Source organism: Typopeltis vanoorti, chromosome 1 (assembly GCF_054136105.1).
Source record: "Typopeltis vanoorti isolate ZY-2024b chromosome 1, IOZ_Tvanoo_1.0, whole genome shotgun sequence".
NCBI classification, from domain to species: domain Eukaryota; kingdom Metazoa; phylum Arthropoda; class Arachnida; order Uropygi; family Thelyphonidae; genus Typopeltis; species Typopeltis vanoorti.
Window position 1 is genome coordinate 99,993,121 of NC_143549.1, and position 22,347 is coordinate 100,015,467.

At 34.6% G+C, this 22,347-nt stretch overlaps 1 protein-coding gene across 5 annotated transcripts in view; it reads right to left on the reverse strand.

Annotated features, from left to right (window-relative positions):
• Positions 1-3,166: 3,166 nt before the first annotated feature.
• The window catches only part of LOC150110252 (uncharacterized), a 262,473-nt gene continuing 243,292 nt past the window's right edge, over positions 3,167-22,347 (reverse strand). For all 5 annotated transcript variants that reach the window (XM_090398609.1, XM_090398607.1, XM_090398610.1 and 2 more), the window contains one exon: positions 3,167-10,159. In XM_090398609.1, the coding sequence (XP_090254735.1) occupies positions 9,174-10,159 (986 nt within the window). In that variant the 3' untranslated portion in view covers positions 3,167-9,173. The remainder of the gene's footprint in view (positions 10,160-22,347) is intronic.

Below are 22,347 nucleotides of genomic sequence, written 5' to 3' on the forward strand. Positions count from 1 at the left end.
ACTTGCTATGAACTTGACCAACTCTTGTGTTTCATGCATTTGTATAGTGAAAATCTACAAATATAGAAATAAAATAATGTTATTATAATTGTTCGTTCTTTATGTTTGATAGTGCGATTGTCCCCAAGGCCAATAATGAATACCCCAAAACCAAATTTTTAATCTGGTCACTCTCGCATCTGTAGGCGTTAGGGTGTCACTTCTGCGCATGTCAAAAAATGAATCTATTCCGATAATAGGGGTGATCAATCCGTATTGGGGGATGAGTTGTTTATTATTACACGTCGGAAAATTAACTTCTTTTAGGATCATTGTAATTTTTTAAAGTGGTAACTATTTTACTTGTATAACATAAAAGCTGGAAATTTTTACGTATAAAGAACGTGACTTCGCGTGTTGGTGACAAATTCGTACAACGCATTTTTTCTCCCCTCTAACATGAATCGCCTCTTCTTGGCAGTCTGCCAACGACGGCTCTCGCTTCTGTAGTCGGACAGAACTACCTTTACCATGAGTTTTCCCATTTTCTTCAAGTGCAAACTTTGTTTGCTTACACTTGAATAAAGGATTAAACCAAATTTATAATTTCTTCGTATCTTTAATTTATTTTGATGTTAGTAGTGCATAGGAGATAAGGGTCATTTAGAAGCAGTATCTAAATTGCATACCCAAGTTAAGGAGTGGAAAGAAGCAGGAGTTAGATGGATGAGTAATATCATTACGCATGAGCTGAAGATGAAGAAAATGTGGATACATAAAGAGAAAGGTGACTAGCAAACTCATGAACAGTACAAGGCTCAAGCAAGAATGGTAAACAGCACGGCAAGAAAGGCAACATCAGATTATTAGAATAATCAGCCAGGTACACCAAAGGAAATCCCAGAGTTCTTTCGTTTTGTGGCAAGTAAGAGGAAGAATGACTATGAAAGATTAACCTTATTAACGAGTGATGATGGTAATGGAATTAATGTTGAGCAGATAAAACAGACTACTTTGCAAGAGTATACATCCTAGTAAGGTTACTGCTTTAACTTATGTAATAACTCATTTTGCAAAGGCATTTGACAGCATACCACATGCAACCCTATTATGCAATTAGAGCAAACGGGGATGGATATGACAATGGCTAATAGGGTGGCTCTTGGACAGATATCAAAAATGATATGTAGAGGTATCCAGAAAACAGGTGAGTTGTGGTGTGCCACAAGGTTTGGTGCTGGGATCATTGCTGTTTGTTATAGGAAATAACCCAGAAATAAAATATTCAGTTGTTTGCTGATGCGAAATTAAGTAGAGTAAGAGTTAATTGAGACGACGTGGTGAGCTTACTGGACGATTTAAATAAACTGTCAGTATGGGCAAAACATAATGGGTGTCAGTTTAATGTGGAGAAATTTAAAGTTGTGCAATTTGGGATAAACAAATTACAAGCTGTGTATAACAATGGCACCATGCTCTACGAAATAGATGAAATTAGAGATTTAGGGGTGGTTGTAGACAGAGAATTTATTATTTTACGTCACACCTCTAAGGAAGGCACCCACTCCACAACTCTGTCTCCACCACTGAATATACAACTACAGCAAATGGTAAGTACTGTCATCTACACCAACACCATCTGTTGCCCGCCACTAGTATTTTCAATCACAAAGACTCATGTCTCAGGTGGGATTTGAAACTGCAGCCTTTTGGCTGGAGAGTGGATATGCTAGCTACTCAGTCGACTTAAAAATCTATCAGATCCTAGAGACCAAAGAATTAACGTTTAGAGGACATATTGCTAAGGTTGTCCATATGATTACTTGGCTATTGAAGAACACACTAACAAGTAGAGATAAGGAAGTTGTTGTTCCTCTTTATAAGTCTTTGATACATTTACATCTGGATTACTGTGCTTAAGTCCGGTCTCCTGGGTTTCTAGGGAATGAGGACGTGGCAGAAAAGATTTGAAGGCGAGTGATCAAAACGGCGAGTGGTTTGTTTAATATTTCCTATGATGATAGATTGAGGGTGTCGATTGCAGATGATTGACAGGAGGAAAAAAAGGGGATATAATAGAAACATCTCAGTTGCTTAGTTTTATAGGACTGATGCAGGGGAAATGTATCAGGTTAGAGGGGCCTTGTTCTGGCCCCTCAAACCACAAAAGTATGTGGTTAGAGGGGCCAGAACAAGGGGTCATCCCTGGAAGTTGAATAAAGGTGTGAGGACTAGATTTCTTGTTTGGAGAGTTGTAAATGAGTGGACTGGATTGCCAGATGTGTACTGAGATAATTTAATGTGAAGTAAACAGGCTCTATATATGTATATGCAAATGGCTGTCATGAAAATATTTCACAACAAAAGTTTTGTTTATTCATGCTTGGTTAAAGCATGAATAAACATTCATAAATCTTATTCATAAATCAAGAATATAATTTCTTGTTAAGTATAAATTATGTAATGCTTTTGGCACCCAATTTTAACTTGGAAATACTTTAATTTTGATCAATAGCCATTTCATACATTTTCCCATTCCAAATATCACCCCACCACAAACCTTGAAATGCTGTCCTTATATACTCATCAAAAGGCAGAAAAGAATATTATATATACTCATCAATAGGCAGAAAAGAATATTATATTCATAAAACATATCCTTGCAATAGCTTTGAAGTATTTTCTACTAAAATGGCACTTCCTCATACCTTAAGCAACTATCTCAACGTCTTTACCAAAAATTTTATCCCATCTTATATCGTCGATGTGTAAAACCTATGGCTTACAATAAATATCAAGACAGTGCCACAATGGTGGGTATATTTTATTATGTCTGCAAATTCATTGTTCATCAGATGTCCTTCTTTTAGAGGAAATCCTGCCACTTTCGTTTCAGAATGAGTAACTCAGTGTTTGATGAAAAGATCCTGAAAACTTAATTACTGTTTACAGTGAATAGATGCTCATATTTCAAATAGCATCCAATCATAAAATTACATCTGAATTGCAAATACATATCAATAACTTGATATATGAAATTACAGGTTATTGGTATGATATTAGGGAATAAAATAAATTTTGATTCTGTGATTTGTAATTACTTCAAAATACAGCTAACAAAAAAGGGCACTTGAAAAATATTTAGTATGAAAAAAAGTGTATGTAAAAGGGAGCAAAATGACAGAACTCATTATATTATATATTTTATTTCATGTTAGTGTTTTTTCCCCTTCCCCCCTTTACAGAATGTGCTTGGTCAGTGAAATAAGCAACTTCCAAATCTGACTTAATAAATACAAGTTCATACAGCATCAACTGGCTATAACTTGTACATATTTCATCTTTACAACTTAACAGGAATAACTATACAATAATCGAAACTGAAAGCATATAAACTGGTATTTTAAATATAATATACTTCAACAGTTTGTTAAAAAGAAAACAGTGGGAATGACTCCTCATCTCAGGTGTTGATCTGATCATGCTACAGTATATTACCCAATATACACCACCAATTTGAAATGTCAAAACGTGAGAGAGAATGGGGGGGGGGGGACTGCACAAGGAGTAGGAATGTAATGAAACTTCAAATTCTCTATAACAAAATAAAGTGGAATAAATTTATTAAATAAAACTTTTACACTGCTAATTATTAACACTAAATTATCTAGCAACATTTTATGCTCATTTAAAACTTAATCACATATTTTCAATGCACTGTTTCAATATTCACATCTTGCTTGAAATAAAACTCCAGTATTGTTTGATTTTCTAGTTATTTATTACTATATTCCACACTCAAAAGTCCCTGGTTTACAAGATTTAGAACTTTAACAATTTGAATATAAATAAATTGCATATTTATTTTTACAAAATGATACCTTCACTACAATAATACTCATGAAAGATATGGTACAGTTTTTGTACTTTTGGTTGTATAATCTGAAGTGCAGTTGCAAGCAATATCAACTTCACAATACATCTGGTTAAGCTTCATAATTTTTTGTCAAGCTTCAAAGAGGTAGGTATTACCTTTTTATACTAACAAATTTTTAGAGATTTAATAAGATAGCCAGTGTGGCATTAATAGTGTTACAAGTACTATTAATACTCAGTAGTAATTTGTGAAAACTAAGAGCATGAATTAGTGACAATGTCCAACAAGTTCAACAAATAACTAGCAGTATATTACAATAATTGGTAATAAAAATCCAGTACACAAATAACTAACATTAACCACGTTTCTCTGCTTGATAAGCTAACAACTGACTAATTATCCACTCATGAAAAATATATTTTTATAAAGAAAACAACTAGTGATTAAGAGTTACCAGAGATTTATTTCTACTTCTTTTATGTTCAGAGAATGCTATTTACAGATTAACTGTCTGTATATTAAAAAAGTCGCAGAAACATTTTAATGCTTTTATACTAATAAGATAGTTTTTTTTTTTTTTTTTTACATAAGCCAATAAATAAATATCATTTATTTCTTTAACATCAAGCACTCATACAATTTTTTTTTCAAATTGTTAATTTTATTACGGTGGAGTGTCAAACACTACTTTCATTAAACACTGGTTATTAATGACTTATGTTAACAAGAAGGAGGAAGTGAAAAACTTCAAACTGTGCAAGTCTTTCAGTCTGATATACACCACTTAGAACTTCTTTTTTTTTTAATTATTTTAAAAAAATTTTTTTTTTTTTTACAAATGAATATATGTATGTAAGTGCTAGGAAGATAATAGTAATTTGTGCAGAATCATAGTGTTTGATGAACTTTATGAAACATAATCTACAACAGTTCAAAATTCTGAGACAAGATTCTTCCTGCAGCTAAAATGCTTTTATCTTCTAGGGAGAATGAATGAAAAACACTATTTCATTACTACAGCCATATGTTTTCATTATTATACATCATATAAGACATTTAAAAGCAGAATTCATTCATTAATAATGAATAGTTTAAATTCTCATATAATATTCCCAAATAAGCATGCATCTAATTTAGTATTTATTTCCCTTGGGATATCCTATAAAATCCAAATTCAGATTGAAGTATTTCACTGCTTCAAATGAAAGTTTACATAGCTGGTTCTAAAATAAGCTATATTCTAAGATGCTAACTATATAAATTTAAATGGTGCAAAGCAAAGGATCTCCAAATGTATATGATGCCAAGCAGGTTAGACAAGCAATGGCTGGATATGTAATGATTACATTACAGAAACTACACAAACTGGATAGGACTGCACAAGCTTTATTCTCTTTGATTTACAGTGCACATGCAGGCAAATATGTATACAACAAATACATTTGTACATGATTGTAATTTGGAGATCCCTGGCATAAGTGTTATTATGAAGTCAACGAAATTATGTTGGAGACAAAAAACTCCAAAATGATATATCCTGAGGAGAATATGAATTCTGATTCAGTACCACAGTGAATACCAATGTACATACATACACACAAACACATGCACGCAGAGATTATTAACTAACTTATAAATAATAATTACATCTATGTTAGCTCTGTAAATCAGACTTGCACTTTGAAAATTAAGTTTACTATGTTCAAAATGTATAAACAGAAATGCATAACAAGTATCATCAGTTATTCAAAGACCATTTAATAATGTATAACTTGATAAAAATATTTATAACTATCACTGAAAACCTGAGAAAACAAGAGTCGCATATACAAAGAAACATATCAGCACTTAATTAGCTTACTTCAAAAATTTTAAGGATTATGTAAAATGCAATTTCACAACACAGCGTAATATACAATATATATATATATATGACCTTTGCTAAAATGTTTGAAAAGTATAAACCTATTCCTGAAGAAAAATATTTCATATAATTAAAAATTCCCAAGTGATATAACAGCACCACAACTTCTGATTACTGGGTAAAAGTAATTGCATCAATGATTTAAAGTATTATGTATCTGAAAACTAGCCTGAAGTGCATTTGAATGAAATACACACGCATACTGATCACTCAATTATCAACTATTAATTGACCTACACAGATTTTTTCCAGGAGTTAGCTAACATGAACTCGTTCAAGGATTGTTAATCTGAAAGTTGGATAATAATTAAGAGATTATTGTGCATATAAGCACCAGTTAATGTTAATATATTTGTGAATTGCTTTCTTGTACCAGAACTGCATAAGCAGAATTTAAAAAAAAAACTGACCAGTTTATCAATTCTTTGGTGAATATTGGGCAAAAAATGTGTGTAATATATATAAGGGGAAATATATATAAATGAAAAGGGACAAATACATTATTGCTAATGTTTAAGAAAAGATACGATAAATTATCATATCCTTCTCACATTAAGTGTCTAATGTGACCAATTCAAGCAGTATTTATCTTAAACAATATTTTTATCTTTATTTCTATTAGCAAGAAACTAAATTAAATACTCGCAATGTTCTTTAAAAATCCAAAAGAGATTTGCCATAAGTTCAGAATACTAAGTCATTTCCATTAAGCATAAAACAAACTGCAATTCTATATTTGATAGCGTTTTTATAAAATGACTTCAAAATAAAAGAATCACAAAATGCCTACTGGTATTTCAGGAATGAAACCTAATAATATTCTACAAGTCTCCAAGGCAATTTCTTGCCTTGAAATTAGATATTAAAATTAAATCCCAGAAGTGATTCTAGAAGCAATTTATGGCACACCATTTCCACTTTTTTTGTGCTGCTGTCACTGTTCTTCTAATCAGTAACAGCAGTATATTGTTCAGCAACTATTGATATTACAATCAGATTATCAGTTTCAAAACACTTCAGGGTAATCATAAGAACAGTGAAGTTGCAAAAAATTTAGGTATAAATTGTTGGTGATATGGGAAAAAAAAACATTTAGGTATGATGATTTTTTTTAAAGAAGAGGAATGATGTAATGGTTCAAAATTATGTTAAATTAACAGGAAAAAGAAAGCTATTTATGAACTAACACCAATCAACATTACTTATTTGTTGTTTCTCATTTGATCCTCACAATAATATACAGCAAGTATGATATATTGAAGGAACTAAATACAACAGATTTATATACAAAAGCCCATATTTGTAATGTTCAGAAAATTCAACATTATATTGCAAATTAGAATTCGTTTTACTTTTTCCTGTGACTTTTTTTTAAAATTACCAACAGATTAACCATAAAACATAACCAGTATGCAAATATAAATTACCATTAACTTCTAATAATGTTTAATTATCATCAACAAATTTTTAGAGTTGACATCTGTGATATCTGGAGAGGCGTAATTAATATTTATATAGAGTAAATATGTCATGTTATCCATAGATGTCTTAAATAAAAAAAATAACTTGCTATGGTATTTTTATTTTATTTTTATGTTGCTAAATTAAACATCTTTCTCTCTGTAATTCATGTATACCAAATTAAATGTTCAAGGCAAAATTATGACAGTCCCATTCCCTTCCATCAGAAGAGAATTTAAGTCCTTTAAAACCAATACAAACAGTAATGTTTGTATATAATGAATTTTTTTTCAAGAAGTGGAGTTTTAATTTAAAATATACAATGCAACTATTGAAAGTAACCAATAGTTACTTTCATCACTGGGAAACATAATATATATATATATATTTCTAACATATATAAATAGCTATCTACATAAAGCAAATAAAATAAATAAAACTACTGTACATGCTTGATCATGAATTCCCATATTCTTTAAATATATAATGTTTCTTTCAATAAGTTTTTCCATCTATAACCTAAATCTGTAAGATGGTTTTTAAACCTTCGTAAATCCAAAGTCATATAAAAGAAAATATAATTCCATGACCCAGAAAACAATACTTGCTACTATAATGACAATCTATCATGCCAGTTTACTTGGGTTATAGAAAACAGCCATACTTAAAGTGGCTTTATTACTTCCCTTGTAATAACTGATGACTCAATTCCCTAGCAGTGGATATTAACTTACAACTCTATAATGAGCTGAAAAAGACTAGATTTTTGTGAATGTATGATGACATGCAGCAGCATTAAACATTACAAACATATCAAGAACATCAATCAGTCTTTTAAAATCTAGTGAGATGAGAAGTCATTCTGTATTGTTTTAGATGTACATACTTTGTAATTAATGCTAATGGTACATAATTAAAATATTACTATACTGTTACTCGGAAGAAAAAAAAAAAACTTGGCCCCCAAATAATCACAGAAGAAATTTAACATTAGTACCAGGGGAAAAAGGCAGGTGATAAAAACAGGCTTGTTATAAAATACCATTTTAAAAGCTGTTTTTATCTGTTTATTTATTTTTGCAAATAGCATTATAAAATTTTCTAATAAATCTGAAAATTCAACAGAGTTTTTAATATTTCCACATATTTGCAAATACAGCACTTTCAAAGAGAAAGAAAAAAAAATTGAATTTGAAAGTGCAATAAATTGTTTTAAACCTGAATCCAGAAAATGGAAAGAAACATCATAGGTATTCAAATATTTCCATGCTCAGGGGATAGGGACTTTAAAAAAAGCACATAGTATACTATAGTATAGTACTATGGAGGAAAAAAATTCTAACAAATGTAATGAATGGTTTTAAGATATGGAAAAATAACTTCATGCACAACTATTTGACATACAAACTAGTCACAATCACCGGGTAGGCAATACCGAACAATAAATAAAAAAATTATTCTGAAAGCTAATAATCTACTTCAGCAAAGTTTAAATCACAGTGAAATATGTTCACTTATGTGTGGCAGTGATTCTTTTCAAATGTGTAATAGTTAACAATTACCAGGGTGAGTAACATAACTTGTGACAGCATTCCATATCTGGGAAGGGAAGTTATCACAATCACAAGGCAAAGCCTTGGTACAAGTATATCACAAACCATACAGTACCATCAATATGGCCAACATTTTACCTTAAAAATTCCTCACATGTAACAAACCTTTAAAACAAAAAACCTAACAACCTGCTCTTGCACAAAAATTATGAAACAATTTAAATTCTGTACAAAATCTAAATACAAACTTTTCTGTCTTAGAACAATTACCATTCTGGATTAACTTCAAAATAATAATAATAATAATAATAATAATAAAACAAAATTGATTAATTGTATTAAACATGAAATATTCTATAATTTTGGCTATGTCCCTCAGCTAGGAACACTGCAGTTGCCTGTGTTCTCTTTTCTGGTGTAAGAATATCTGATATTGATGGTGAAAACATTTATTGCACTTGTCACAGAAGTAAAGTTTTGCTGAATGTCGCCACTGTACATGCATTAATAAGTTTATCTTATGTCTAAAACAAGATGGTCTCTTATAACAATACCTACACCTAAGTAGATGTATCCTAGATAGCTTCATTTTTTCTATGTACTTAGAAAAAAAATCATTTACCCTGTGATTACTTTCTGAATGCAATGTACAGGTAGAATCTAAACCATCATTGCCTTTTGCAGCTTGGTCCTGACTAACTGGTGATGGCTGTATAATTCTTCGAGGTTGTAATTGCTTTCGTGATCTTCTCAACACTGGTATATCATTTGTACTAGAATTAAAAATAGGCATTTCAGAAGTATGGATATCATTACCTGCTACATTTTTTTTAGTAGCAGGCATGGTTAATGATTGCAAGTTACTCACCGGGTTAAAATATGACATTAAAGGTAAACTCTGAAAACCGCTTACGTTCACAAAATGTTTATATTCCACTTCTCGGCACACATAACAAGCAAAAGAATGATGAAATTCTTGATAATGGCACACAAAAAGATACTGTGAATTACATGGTAAACCACAGTGGAGGCAGCGAACTACTCCATCATCTTCATTATGTGCTTGAAGGACATGCTCTTTTAGTGCCGATTCAAAAGGTGTATGATAATAGCATTCCCCTGCACGGCAGTAAAGCATTTGTCCACTGTGGATACACATATGTTCCATCATCAGCTGCTGGGTAGGAGAGGTCCATCCACACAGAGTACAGCAATAAGGATCCTGATGTCTTGAAGATGCCATCTGTAATGGATTCTCATGAAACATTTCTAAATGAGCATGAAGAGACGGGATGTCTGCAAAGTCACAACCACAATAACGACACTGTGTATCTCCTGGACCAAATAAAGTTTCATCAATTAAACCTGAAAAAAATAAATGAGATAACAGCACTCATAAAGGATCCTTTGAATAAACTAGAAAATTGAGAATGCACACAGATAATTCTTATTTTTATTTTCCCTAACTATTTTTCTGATAAGAAAAAAATATCCTATCCATCATTTTATCCTGTAAACCACTAAACCTATAAGAAAACATATTACTCTCAGAAATATAAAAAAAAAGAGATATGCTTTTTCTGTTAAATGTAAAAACAGTCGAAAGCAATAATTTTAATTTTTAAAATTCTGAAATTTTAACCAGTCATCTAAGAGTAATATTAGATGAATATCTGATATCTAAAGAAACATAACTTACACCTTTAAGAAATATGCAATTAAAAAATAAAATAAAAACAAAAAAAAAGGAAGCAAGCATCTAAGTCTGTTCACAGGTGCAAAAGTGAATGGATGTTCCCTGGGAAAAAAAAAAAAAAAAAAAAAAAAAAAAAAAAACACCTTTAAATGGGCAAATTTGTGAAAGAGGAAAAAAAAATCCTTTATTAGAAACAATTACATATTTAGATAGATGAAATTTGAGTATAAAAATAAAAATATAAGATATTTTTATTTCAAATATGTCACAGCAATTACTTAATACAGGGACAGGGACGCAAAGAACTATCACAGATTTATAACATAGTGTAATTATTCTATGCAGATGAGGCTAGCTAATTTAAAGCCTCTTTTGTTGACAATGAATTTAATGTCACTTTTCTTTATGCTTCCTACAAATTATAAACAGCGATGGAAATACATTATACTGAACAAGAAACTACACTCTTGTTTAAATTCTTTATCCACATAAGCAAACAAAGTCTGCATGCAAAATAATTTCACAACCACGCGACTAGTATATATATAGCCTCATAATCATATAACACACTTCCTTTTGGAAATGTATACTCTTATGCATTATGTGAAGTCAAAAGCCTTTATTATTATTATTACATAACACCTCCAGGGAGTCCATGGACTCATTGAGGGAGGGCACCTACTCTACAACTCTCCATCTCCACCACCCTACTAACCACAACTAACCTCCATCATCTACTGCCAACCACCACTAGTATTTTCAGACAATCACAAACATCCATGCAAATAGAGGTATGCAAACCCACAGCCTCTTGGCTGGAGAGCAGATATGCTAACCACTCAGCCAACCAATCGAGTCAAGTCCGCCAGGCAGCGTCGGTGAATTTGTGCTCTCTGATTTACGGTTATGGCGAGTGTTTTCTCACTGAAATTAACCATCAAACAGAAACCCAACAGCGGTTACTGAACAGCAGAATACTTCAGTACAAACTGTAAGTACCTATAGTGTATTAATCCAACTATTCTTTCAATTCTTAATCAGCCACGTGTAAGCGCACAGGATGCCTACCGTACGCAGCAAAGATGGCAGCATCAAAAGCCAATGGCGAACGAGCACCATGTGTCTCGCCAGCTCAGTGCCTTCGACAGCCACCGACATACCTACTATGTGCCGCAGCTGCAAAACTAGTGTCACAGACAAAAAGGGCATATTCTGAGAGTTCTGTTGCCACTGGTTGCATGCTTCCTGCGCAAAAGCTACTTATCGAACTTAACCAACTGTTCTTCTGTTTGCTGTGCCTCCCTTCGGTAAAACAACAACTGAGCATAGGTAAACGTGTCAAAAACCTCGAACAGCATATCAATGCTTTAAATGAAACTTTTACCTCCAAAATACAGGCAGTCGAAACTAAGCTAGAACAAATTGAAAACTAGTGCAACGCAAGCTCCACTCTGCCAGCGAAAGAACTTTGCGATCTAATCGCAGCAACAGTAACCGACTTGATGGAGGCTAAACAAAAAAAAAACTCAACACCATCATTTTGAATTTCCCGACGGAAAACCATTACAAGAGGACATCAACAAACTCGCTGAAGAATGCGACATCGATCCTAAGAATATCGTCAGGTGCTACCGTTTTGGGCCTATAAATAAAAGGAAGGGCAGTACGAACTTCCCGTGCCTAGTAATCTAGTAAAAGTGACTTGCGACATGCTGACAACCTCATCAAAAATAATAACAGCGATGAACAACAAGTTCAAAGACACCTGCCCCCTCCCCCCCTAATCGCGCATAAGTGCACAACCAGACCTATCATTTGCACAAAGGGAACAAAGACACCAACTTCGAAGACAACTCAAAGAAAAACGTCAAAACAGTAACAACAACTGGACCATCGACTACAGACAAGATAAACTGGTGAAAAAACCAAGTGATGCCACTAACAGCCACCACACAGGAAATGTGCAAGACCCATGCGGTTGTTAAACTGTGAATGAAACTATGTTGTGTATTTTGTCTTTTTCATTCACATTTAACATTGTTTATTATATATTAATCATGACTTGTATAAAAGTTATTTATTAATCCTTAATTAAGAATTATTATTTAAGTGTTTATTCTGAATTTTATCAGCTATTAATTAATTAAACAATAATATATGTATAAATTATTGTAACTTATATAAATATTGTAACGCGAATATTATTATAGTTATCTGTATACAAAATGAAAGAGTTGATTAAGTAGCTCTAATGTTCTATTCATTGTATTTTTATTAACTCAATGTGGTGGTATAGCTTTATGTAACATTAACGAAAATGTTTACGTTTATTTGTTGTCATGGAAACGCATGAAGTAAACGAGTGCGAGTGGAACAGAGCATGAGCTGGGAGAAGGATAATAAAAAAAAAAAAAATAAATAAAAAGGTAACGAGGGGGGAGTTAGAACGGAAATTTTGAAGCGAAAGGAAGCAAGGGTATAAACTAGAGGTGGAAGTAAATGAAAGGTTCTCAAGGGCAGAAGTTAAAAGGGATAATATTTATTAGCGAGCAAAGAAGAAGTGAATCTTATAGTTAGCTGAAGGCGAAGTCAGCAGTAATAATAAAAGGAAATTAATGCCGTAATCGGATAATATAAAAAACTGGACTTTCAGTGAAGAATTATGAATAAATCCAGTTAGTCTAGAATTGCGACTTATTTCTAATTTGCCCTAAGGAGAACTGCACGGTGTTTAATTGGTTATTGAGTGGTAACAAGGATAATTAAAGTACCCTAAAATTGATGTCTAGAGTTGTGAAGCGTGATTGATAGTGTTTTAGTTATAACTGTGGAGAAGTCTTAAAGATGTGTTCTTAAGTGTAATAAATATATTTTAGAAGTATACCCACAACGTAATTGATGTACTAGGAACTATTTCCGGTAAGGACTGTCATATTGACTTATTTCAATGCATGAAGAATTGAGTGTTAATTATGCTACGTTTAACCTAACTTTAACTGTGGAAATTCTTCGAGATTGAGAATTGAAAAATAAAAATTTGCTTGAGAGATATTTACAGCTATTAGAGCCTGCGGTGTTTTTTTAAGCGTATAGCATGGTTTAAAAAATGTGTGGAAACTGATTAGAAAGGAAGTTTTATTATATTTGATTAAGTGTAGGAACCTTGTGAATCAGAAACTGAGAAAGTGTATGTGAAGGTTTGGAAGATTGAACTTATGTAATTGATTTGATCTAATGTTCAACTTGATTCTGTTGTTTAAAATTAGAAGTAGAATTTATGTATGTGTCATATAGCTTATATTAAATGATTTATTTCGTTAATCTAATTATTGTGTTTGCCTGAATTCCTTTTTATTGCACCATTCATAAAAATTCGAATCTTGCGGGAATCCCAAGTGGAAAATAAATACTTCGGCCAGTATGAATGAAGGGACTGCTAACTAACTATGAATTGATCCTGCTATTTTATATAGACTAATCTAAGGATAGAGTGGCGCAGTATAATAGAAATTTCTCTACCCTTGGATTGGTGATCAATTTACAATTAGTTGTTTTTTTTTATGAAAGTGACTTATAACAAGATGGCGGATTCGAACATGAAGAAGAGAACGTCACGACACGGTCCAACATACGACACACAAAACCCTACACATCCACTTCACCAACATCCGTGGCCTAAACTCCAACCTGAATAGTGTCCACTACCACCTACAGTCTACCAAACCCCACCTACTCTTCCTGGAAGAAACACAAATCTCACCTCCCCGCAACACCACTTATCTCAACTTCCAAACTACTCACTCTTCAACAACTTTTGTCCAAAGGGTGGTGTCTGCGCATACATCTGCTCTGACATACCTTGCCAGAGAGCACCCAACTTTGACCTCCTTTGGTTGAAAATATCCCTACCCCACTCAGTACAATTCATCTGCTGTCCCTATCGCTCCCCCAACACAACCAACCACCCTGAGCTCTTTAATTTCCTCTCCCTAAAAATCGACTTTCTCCAATCCCACTTTCCCAACAGCGAAATCATCCTCCTAGATTTTGCCATCACTAATGACCTTACACAACTTATCCAGATGCCAACCAGAATACCAGATAACCCAAACCACTCCCCAAACACCCTAGATCTCTTCCTCATCAATGACCCCCTCCAAATACACAGTGAAAGTAGTTAGCTCCCCTGGGCAATTCTGACCACAACCCAGTGCTCATTTCTTCCCCTATGCAACAACGTTTACACAGACACTCCCACACAATAGTAGTTTGGCACTATAACAGTGCCAAGTGGGACAGCCTCCACAACTTTTATGCAGCATTCCCATGGTCGGACTATTGCTTCTGGCCTTCCAACCCAAACATGTGCACCAAGCTTATTACCAAATTAATCCTCACCGGTATGAATACATACATTCTGCACAGCACCCTGAACTGCCATTTCCTAACGAAACCCTGGTTCTCCAAAAGATGTGCCAAGGCTGTAGAGATGAAACACCAGACATACCACAACTGGCTGAAATAAAGACCCCCATCCTCCTTCAAAGCTTACACCGAAGCCCATAATAAATGCAAAAAAACAATCAACACTTCCAAAACAGAGTTCCAAACTTCGAAAGAGCAAAAAGCAGGAAACTAGCAGCCTGTCCAAACAGCATCCGAGCTTTTGGTCTCTCACCAAAGCAATTGGCCGTAATTTCTGCCCAACACTATTCCCACCCCGATGGCTCTACTGCATCATCACCCACAGAAAAAGCCAATCTTCTGGCCTCATACTTTGCTTCAAATGCATGCATAGATGACAATGGTAAATGTCCCCCAACCATTCCAGACACCCAACATACAATGCCAAGATGAGATCAGAAAAATACTGTCCAAATTAGGCACAAAAAAGTCTCATGGCCCCAATTGTTCTGAAAGTTTGCGCTCCAGAACTGACCTATGTCACCTATATATACTCTCCTACTCCACTGGAATCTATCCCACAAATTGGAAATTGGCCTATATTCAGCCCATCCCCAACAAGTCACTGCCATCCAATTACCGTTCTATCTCGCTTACCTCAGTCCTGTCGAAGGTAATGGAAAAAATCATCAATTCCCAACTCCTACACTATCTTGAAGACACTCACGAAATAAATGACCGCCAGTATGGATTCCACCACTGCTGATCAACAGATCTACCCATATACGTCACCCATCTCTGGACGAAGGCTATGGAGAGCTTTGGCGAATCTCAAGTGGTTGCACTAGATATCTCCAAAGCCTTTGACTGGGGTCTTGCACAAAGGCTTACTAGGCAAACTACCATCATTCGGTCTGACCCAGGGCGTCTGTAGGTGGATCACCAGTTTTCTGTCTGGACGCACACTCTGTGTGATGGTGGACGGCTCCCTATCCTCTCACCAACCCTCTTCCTGCTATATATCAATGACCTACTACAATTGACCTCCAACCCAATACACAGTTTTGCAGACGACAGCACACTACACTCTTTGCTTGCATTTGATAAGCCTTACCCTACACAACTCACCTCAACCTACAGAACATCAACCACTGCGACCCTCAACTCCGATCTCCAAGCCATCCTCTGAACCCCATTGGAGGTTCAGAGGATGGCTTGATAAATTTCATAACCTCATAAATTTCAATGCCAATAAAACCCAGTTCTGTACTATTTCCCATAAAAAAGACCCATTTTTTCCCAATATCCTTTTAATGATACCCAAATCTCCAGACAGTTTAAGATCTCACTACTTGGAATCCTCACATCAAACCTCTCCTGGCAAAAACATATCTCAAACATTGCATCCTCAGCCTCAAAAAAACTAGGATTTCTCTTTCGTTCAAGATGTTACTTCACCCCCAAACAGTTATTAACGTTATACAAGTCACGAATCCGCCCAACTATTGAATACTGCTCTCAAATATAGGGTGGGGCCCCAAAAAGCTCTCTTAAAATGCTCGACTCAATACAGAGGAGAGCAATTAGACTTATCAATTATCCATCCCTTACCAACTCCCCCCCCCCCTTTTCACGCAGATATGGTCTCTCCAGTATGTATATTCTACAAATATTTCCATGGGAAATATCATCAATAATTCCTCCATTCAATACTAAACTCATTGGAACACGTACAGCTGCTGCACAACATCCCTTCACAGTTCACCTAGAAACAAATTCCTGCCATGTACCCAGAAGGGGCATACAGGATATGATAGTACTACATGAAAAATTCACATAATTACTAACTTCATATCTACAATTTTCCTCCAAATCAGCCTGTTACTTGTCAAGACTCCAAAATTATCAGATCTTATATTTCTATTGTCTAAGTCACTTTGTATCGTATCAATGTACCTATATCTTGGTCTTCCTCTGGGTCGTTTTCCTGCCAAACTAGCAGAGAACACTTGTTTTGCTAATCTTTCCTCGCCCATTATGTTTAAGTGACTATACCACCTGAGATTAGCTCTGCTAATGCATTCCTTGATGCTGACAATGAAGTTCTTTCCTAATATCCTCGTTTTTAATATGTTGTTGCCATTGATGCCAGCTGTTCACACCTCTAATCTTTCTCAGGACTCTCATATCTGCGGTCTCTAGTCTTTGATTAAGTGTTTTATTTCTAACCCAGCTCTCAGATCCATAAGTTAAAACTGGCTTGAACACTGTCTTGTATACAGCTAATTTAGTGTTCTGACTAATTTCTCTCTTTATTTATTCCATATGAATTTATTCAACTGACTTCCTATCATACCAGCTTTGTTGATTCCGTTGTCTATTTCCATTTTAATTTACCATCTTCACTAAAAACCATGCCTAAGTAGCTGAAATGTTTTACTTCTTCCACAGGTTCTCCATTCACAACGCAGTTGACATTTTCAACGATTCTGCCTATTTTCTTTGTTTTTGTCTTTTTATTGCTGACCTTCATACCATATCTATTACAACCGTTTTCAATTTAGTCAGGGAATCTTGCAGACTTGTAGTGGATTTATTTAGAAGTATAACATCATCCGCATGAAGCAAAGAGCTGACATTAACATCTCCAATTTTGATATCAGGTTTAATACCACATTCCTTCATAATGTGATCCATATAGATAATGAATAACAGAAGGGATAATGTACATCCTTGTCTCACACCAGATTTAACATTAAACCATCTTCCTGTACTTCCTTCAATTCTAACTGCTGACTCACAACTCAAATAAAGACTAAGTATTGCTTGATATAATGCCCCACTGACACCATATAACTGCAGTGTATTGAATAGCTTCTCTCTTGGCACCTTGTCATATGCCTTTTCCAAATCGACAAAACTTAAATACAGATTTTTGTTATATTCCCATGATTCTTCAACTATCTGTCATAAAGTGAAGATATGATCCTGATAGCCTCTATTTGGCCTGAATCCAGCTTGTTCTTCACCAAGCTTTTCTTCCACAATTCTACTCAACCATTTCTCAAGTATACTTGCATAAATCTTACCAGGCACACTCAGTAGGGAAATACCTCTCTAAAACTAATTCTTATATAAAGACTTATATAAAGTCTTTTATATATATTTATATATTGAGACTTATATAAAGTCTTACAGTGGTATAAAAGCCACCGTAAGACTTCTTTTATACCACCATACTTCAGCATTTCTGGTCGAATATCATTTACCCCTGCTGCCTTTCCACAGTTCAAGCCTTTGATAGCTTTTTCTACTTCAAGTATGGATATGTATTCCTGAATGTATGCCTGTTGAGAGTTTTTTACCACTATGCTTTCACTGCTTGTTTCATTTAGCAATTTTTCGAAGTAATTACTCCATACTTCAAGGATATCTTTTTCTCCCGTGTTCATGTAACCTTTATCATCTCTAAGTCCTTTTACAGCACTCTTTCCTCCATTTCTAAGCTTCTTCCACAACCTCCAGAATATTTTGCCATCTTCTTGATATCCATTTTCTATGTTCTTGCCAAAGTCCTACCATGACTTTTGTTTAGCCAGTTTTACAGAGTGTTTAGCTTTCTTACATTTGTCTCTGTATTCTCTAAGAGCATAAACGGAATTATTTGCCAGGAACTTTTGACCATGGTTCTGATTTTTCTATCCTTGCAGACAACCTCACCACATGCCTCTCTGGCTGAATCAATCAGGGTTTTCTTCAAGGCTTGCCACTGAATTTCAAAGGTTTGGTTCCTGTTCTCAAACTTTTTCATTTTTTCTTCAATAATCTTTGTGTATTTTAGTCTACAGTTCACATCTGAGAGCTGCTCAACTTTTATTCGCTTTAAAACTTTCTTACACGTTCTTCTTTTCAATATGAAATTCAATTTTATCCTGCTCAAGACAATATGGTGATCACTTCCAATTTCTGTACACTCTGGTGTCCTGCACCAGGGAGAATACATCACAATCAATAATAACATAGTCAATGAGACTTTTCTTATTCCTTGCGTCTTCTCTACATGTGAATTTGTGCACATTTTTATGTTGGAACATGGTGTTAGTAATAACCAGTCCATGTCCTGAGCAGAAATCTAACAAGTATTTGCCATTATTATTGGCTTTGCTCTTTTCTCCAAATTTTCCCAAAATATTTTATTTTTGTATGTCTGACAATCATTTCCGACTCTGCTATTTAGATCCCCAACAAGGACCAACTTTTCATTTTTTATTGTGTCAGTTGCTTTCTCTAATGCCTCAAAAAATTCCTCCACTTCTACCTTAGTAGACCCTTCTGTGGGACCATAGGCACAAATAAGTCTCATTGTCCAGTTCCCCATTCTGATATTTGCCCACATAACTCTACTTGAGACTGCCTGCCATTCAAGAAGATTAGCCTCGTATTTTGTGTTGAATACTATGACTACTTTTTTTTTTTTCCTTGATTGTCATTGCCTGAATATAACATTTTGTATTTATTGCTCAGAAAGACCTCACCAGTTTTTGTCTTTTCTGTTTCATTCACCCCTATTATGTCGATCTGGTACTTATCTAATTACTCAGCTATCTCCATTTCTTTGCCATCCCGGCTTCTTATGTTGATAGTACCAATCTTTAACTCTGGTGATGTTAAGTTGGGGTGCGTTTTCAGAATTGTTCCATAGCTGACTTTTCGCTGTTTGCCCTGGTTTCCTGGCAAAAACGGGGGCCTTGTTTAACTGGGCGACGCCCCAGCCGGCATGAAATTTTGTTGTACTATCATTTTGTATTTTGGTTTAAGCCAATAAGAATACAATTTGGTCGGCAAAATCCCAAATTGCCAGCCCATCCTCATCCGTTCAGTATCCAGGTAGATACCCAACAGGGTGCACACCACAAGAAGGTGAGGATTGGACATTAGGTCAGAAGCCCTGGTCGATTCTCTGCATTCCTTTAAAGGCTATGTGGAGGTCTCCTCTCATTTATACAGCTTTGACCTTTAAGCACCCCTCACAGGTAGTTATATAAGTACTTAATGTGTTTTTTTTTAAACTTCTTTGCATTCTTAATTTTTGATATTTTTAAACTGTCTTTCTGCTCCAAAATTATTCAAACAAGCATTTGTAACAGATTATCTACTAGTAATCTCATTTGAGATCGCAAGACTGTTGGCAGTACAGTTTATAATATGTACTACAAGATTTCTTTTAGCCACATCAGTGCTAATCATGTAATACAAAACTGTTTCTACATTATGGAATTATTATTATTTTAAATAATGATACATACATCCAAGTGTAGCTTCTATAACTGAGAGAAGACAGAGCAGACACAAGAGTCTTGGATGCTTCTGCAGCTCTAGACATTTCATCTTGTAGTTTGTAGAGATCTTCCTGAATCTGTATATATCAGGACTCGATAAAGCTACATGCCCATGGCAAGTAGCCACAGAATGAACAAAATGTCTTTTTTATTAAATAAAAATAACTCATTAAACAAAATCTTTTAAACTTTAAAGTACACAGTTGCAGCACCACTGATCATTTTGACTTATCGAGACAAAAAAAAAAAAAAAGGGAGAGAAGGGGGGGGGGGGAACTAAATTTTTTTGCTTGACAAGTAGGATTTTGCATCATTTTTCAAGCCCTGGTATATGTAATGTGCCTTCGGTGGCATTGCAGACAAATTGTAGAATATGAGATACAGATCATTTGGGATGATCTCTATCTCATACAGCTCAGTAGACATTACATTTCAGTGGGATCTTGAGCAGATAATATGCTGTCTGAGAAGACAGAAAATCCTGCTAAATCCTCTGAATTTGAACCATATATAAGTATAAAATCAGAGTATCCCATTCTATGTGCGTGACAGAGCTGCTCGTAGATAAAGGAGGGGGGGGGGGTTAGGTAGCTTGGAGAAAGAAAAGGTGTATAGTGGTATGCATGCCAGAGTGTTAATGTATTTAATGGCATCTGTGTTATATTGTCATCCCATCCAGATCTTGTAAGGGCTTTTATTTGTAAACCAAAGGGTTATATGCAGTCTGATAGGTGTTGCACAGATTTTCCCACCATGGGCAAAAAAAACCAAAAAAACAGTTGGCCTTCTGAGATAATCTTTCAGGGATTCTATTTTTGTAGCATGTAATAGAGACAGCTGTCAGTTTCAAAGCAACAAAGGTAATTCAAAATTTTTCGTCAAGTATAAGTTTAAGCTTCTGGTGCAACTGGGATTAAAGTTTGTCCTAGTCTGGATCCTATGATTGGATGAAGACCACATCTGCAGCAAAATGTAAACAAATTGTCTTCTGCTGTAAAATCTAAAAAACCTATTTGCAAATTCTCATTTTGAAAGATGGTCAATGGCTTGCTGCAACTATCTTTCTATGACCCTCACATTACAAGAATGACAGAAGATCCACAGGAGGACATTACTTATAGCTGGAGGAAGTTATTTGGTTATCAAGTTAACCTTGATTACAAGCCCACTCAGAAGATTTGGTTGGATAAAAAGATCTTGATGAAGAGAGGGAGATTCCCCCTGAGACTAAATTTGTGTAGGTAATTCAATACCCCAAGTCTACAAGCAGTGCTGTATGCTTTTTCCATGTTAAAGTAAACCAATACCAAGTGATTGTGTTATTGGAGGGCATTCCTAATGGAGGCTCACAGCCTGACTAGGTGATCAGTCATTGAATGATGCCCACTAGCCAACAGTGATGTCATGATGAGTATAGGAAGAGGGATAAACTAAAACTCATATTTCTTCCCTATTATGAGTCACATCAAGTTCCTTTTTCTTATATCAAAACTTCGAGAAGTCTGATCTATGCAGGAAAGGCTACAGAAACATGGAATTATGTAAATCTCAGGATGCAGAAGGAGTTATTGTGTTTGGGCAAGCAAAGAAGGCAACACATGTTGAGAATATGTATAGTTTGAATGCTACTCGAATGTTATGCGATTTGAGAAGACTGATGTAACGGATTACAACCAAGTATATAAAATGTCTTGGTATCTATCTTAAATGTATAGTACATCCAAGGTAAAAAAATTATATATACAGTAAAACCCCTTTTTTACACTTTTCAGGGGACTGATGGAAAAAAGTGCAAATAGCAGGAAATGTAAAAAAACATTGAAAAAAGGCTAAAAGATGACTTACTGCTAATATGTGAGTCTACATACTAGATTACAAAATTTAATAACTGAAAATAAATGAATTTACAATGTACTTACATCTATCTATTTAAAAAAATCTTTTAATTGTTGATTGCTTTACTTTTTTTTTTTTTTTTTGACTTAGCACCAGATTGCTTTGCACTGAGTTCAATGCTTGACCTGTTTTTTTACTATTGTGTTCAAAGTGGACACGGAGAGACCAAGATCTTATGCTAATTGCACACGTGTTCCGGCATGTCAATTTACATGTCG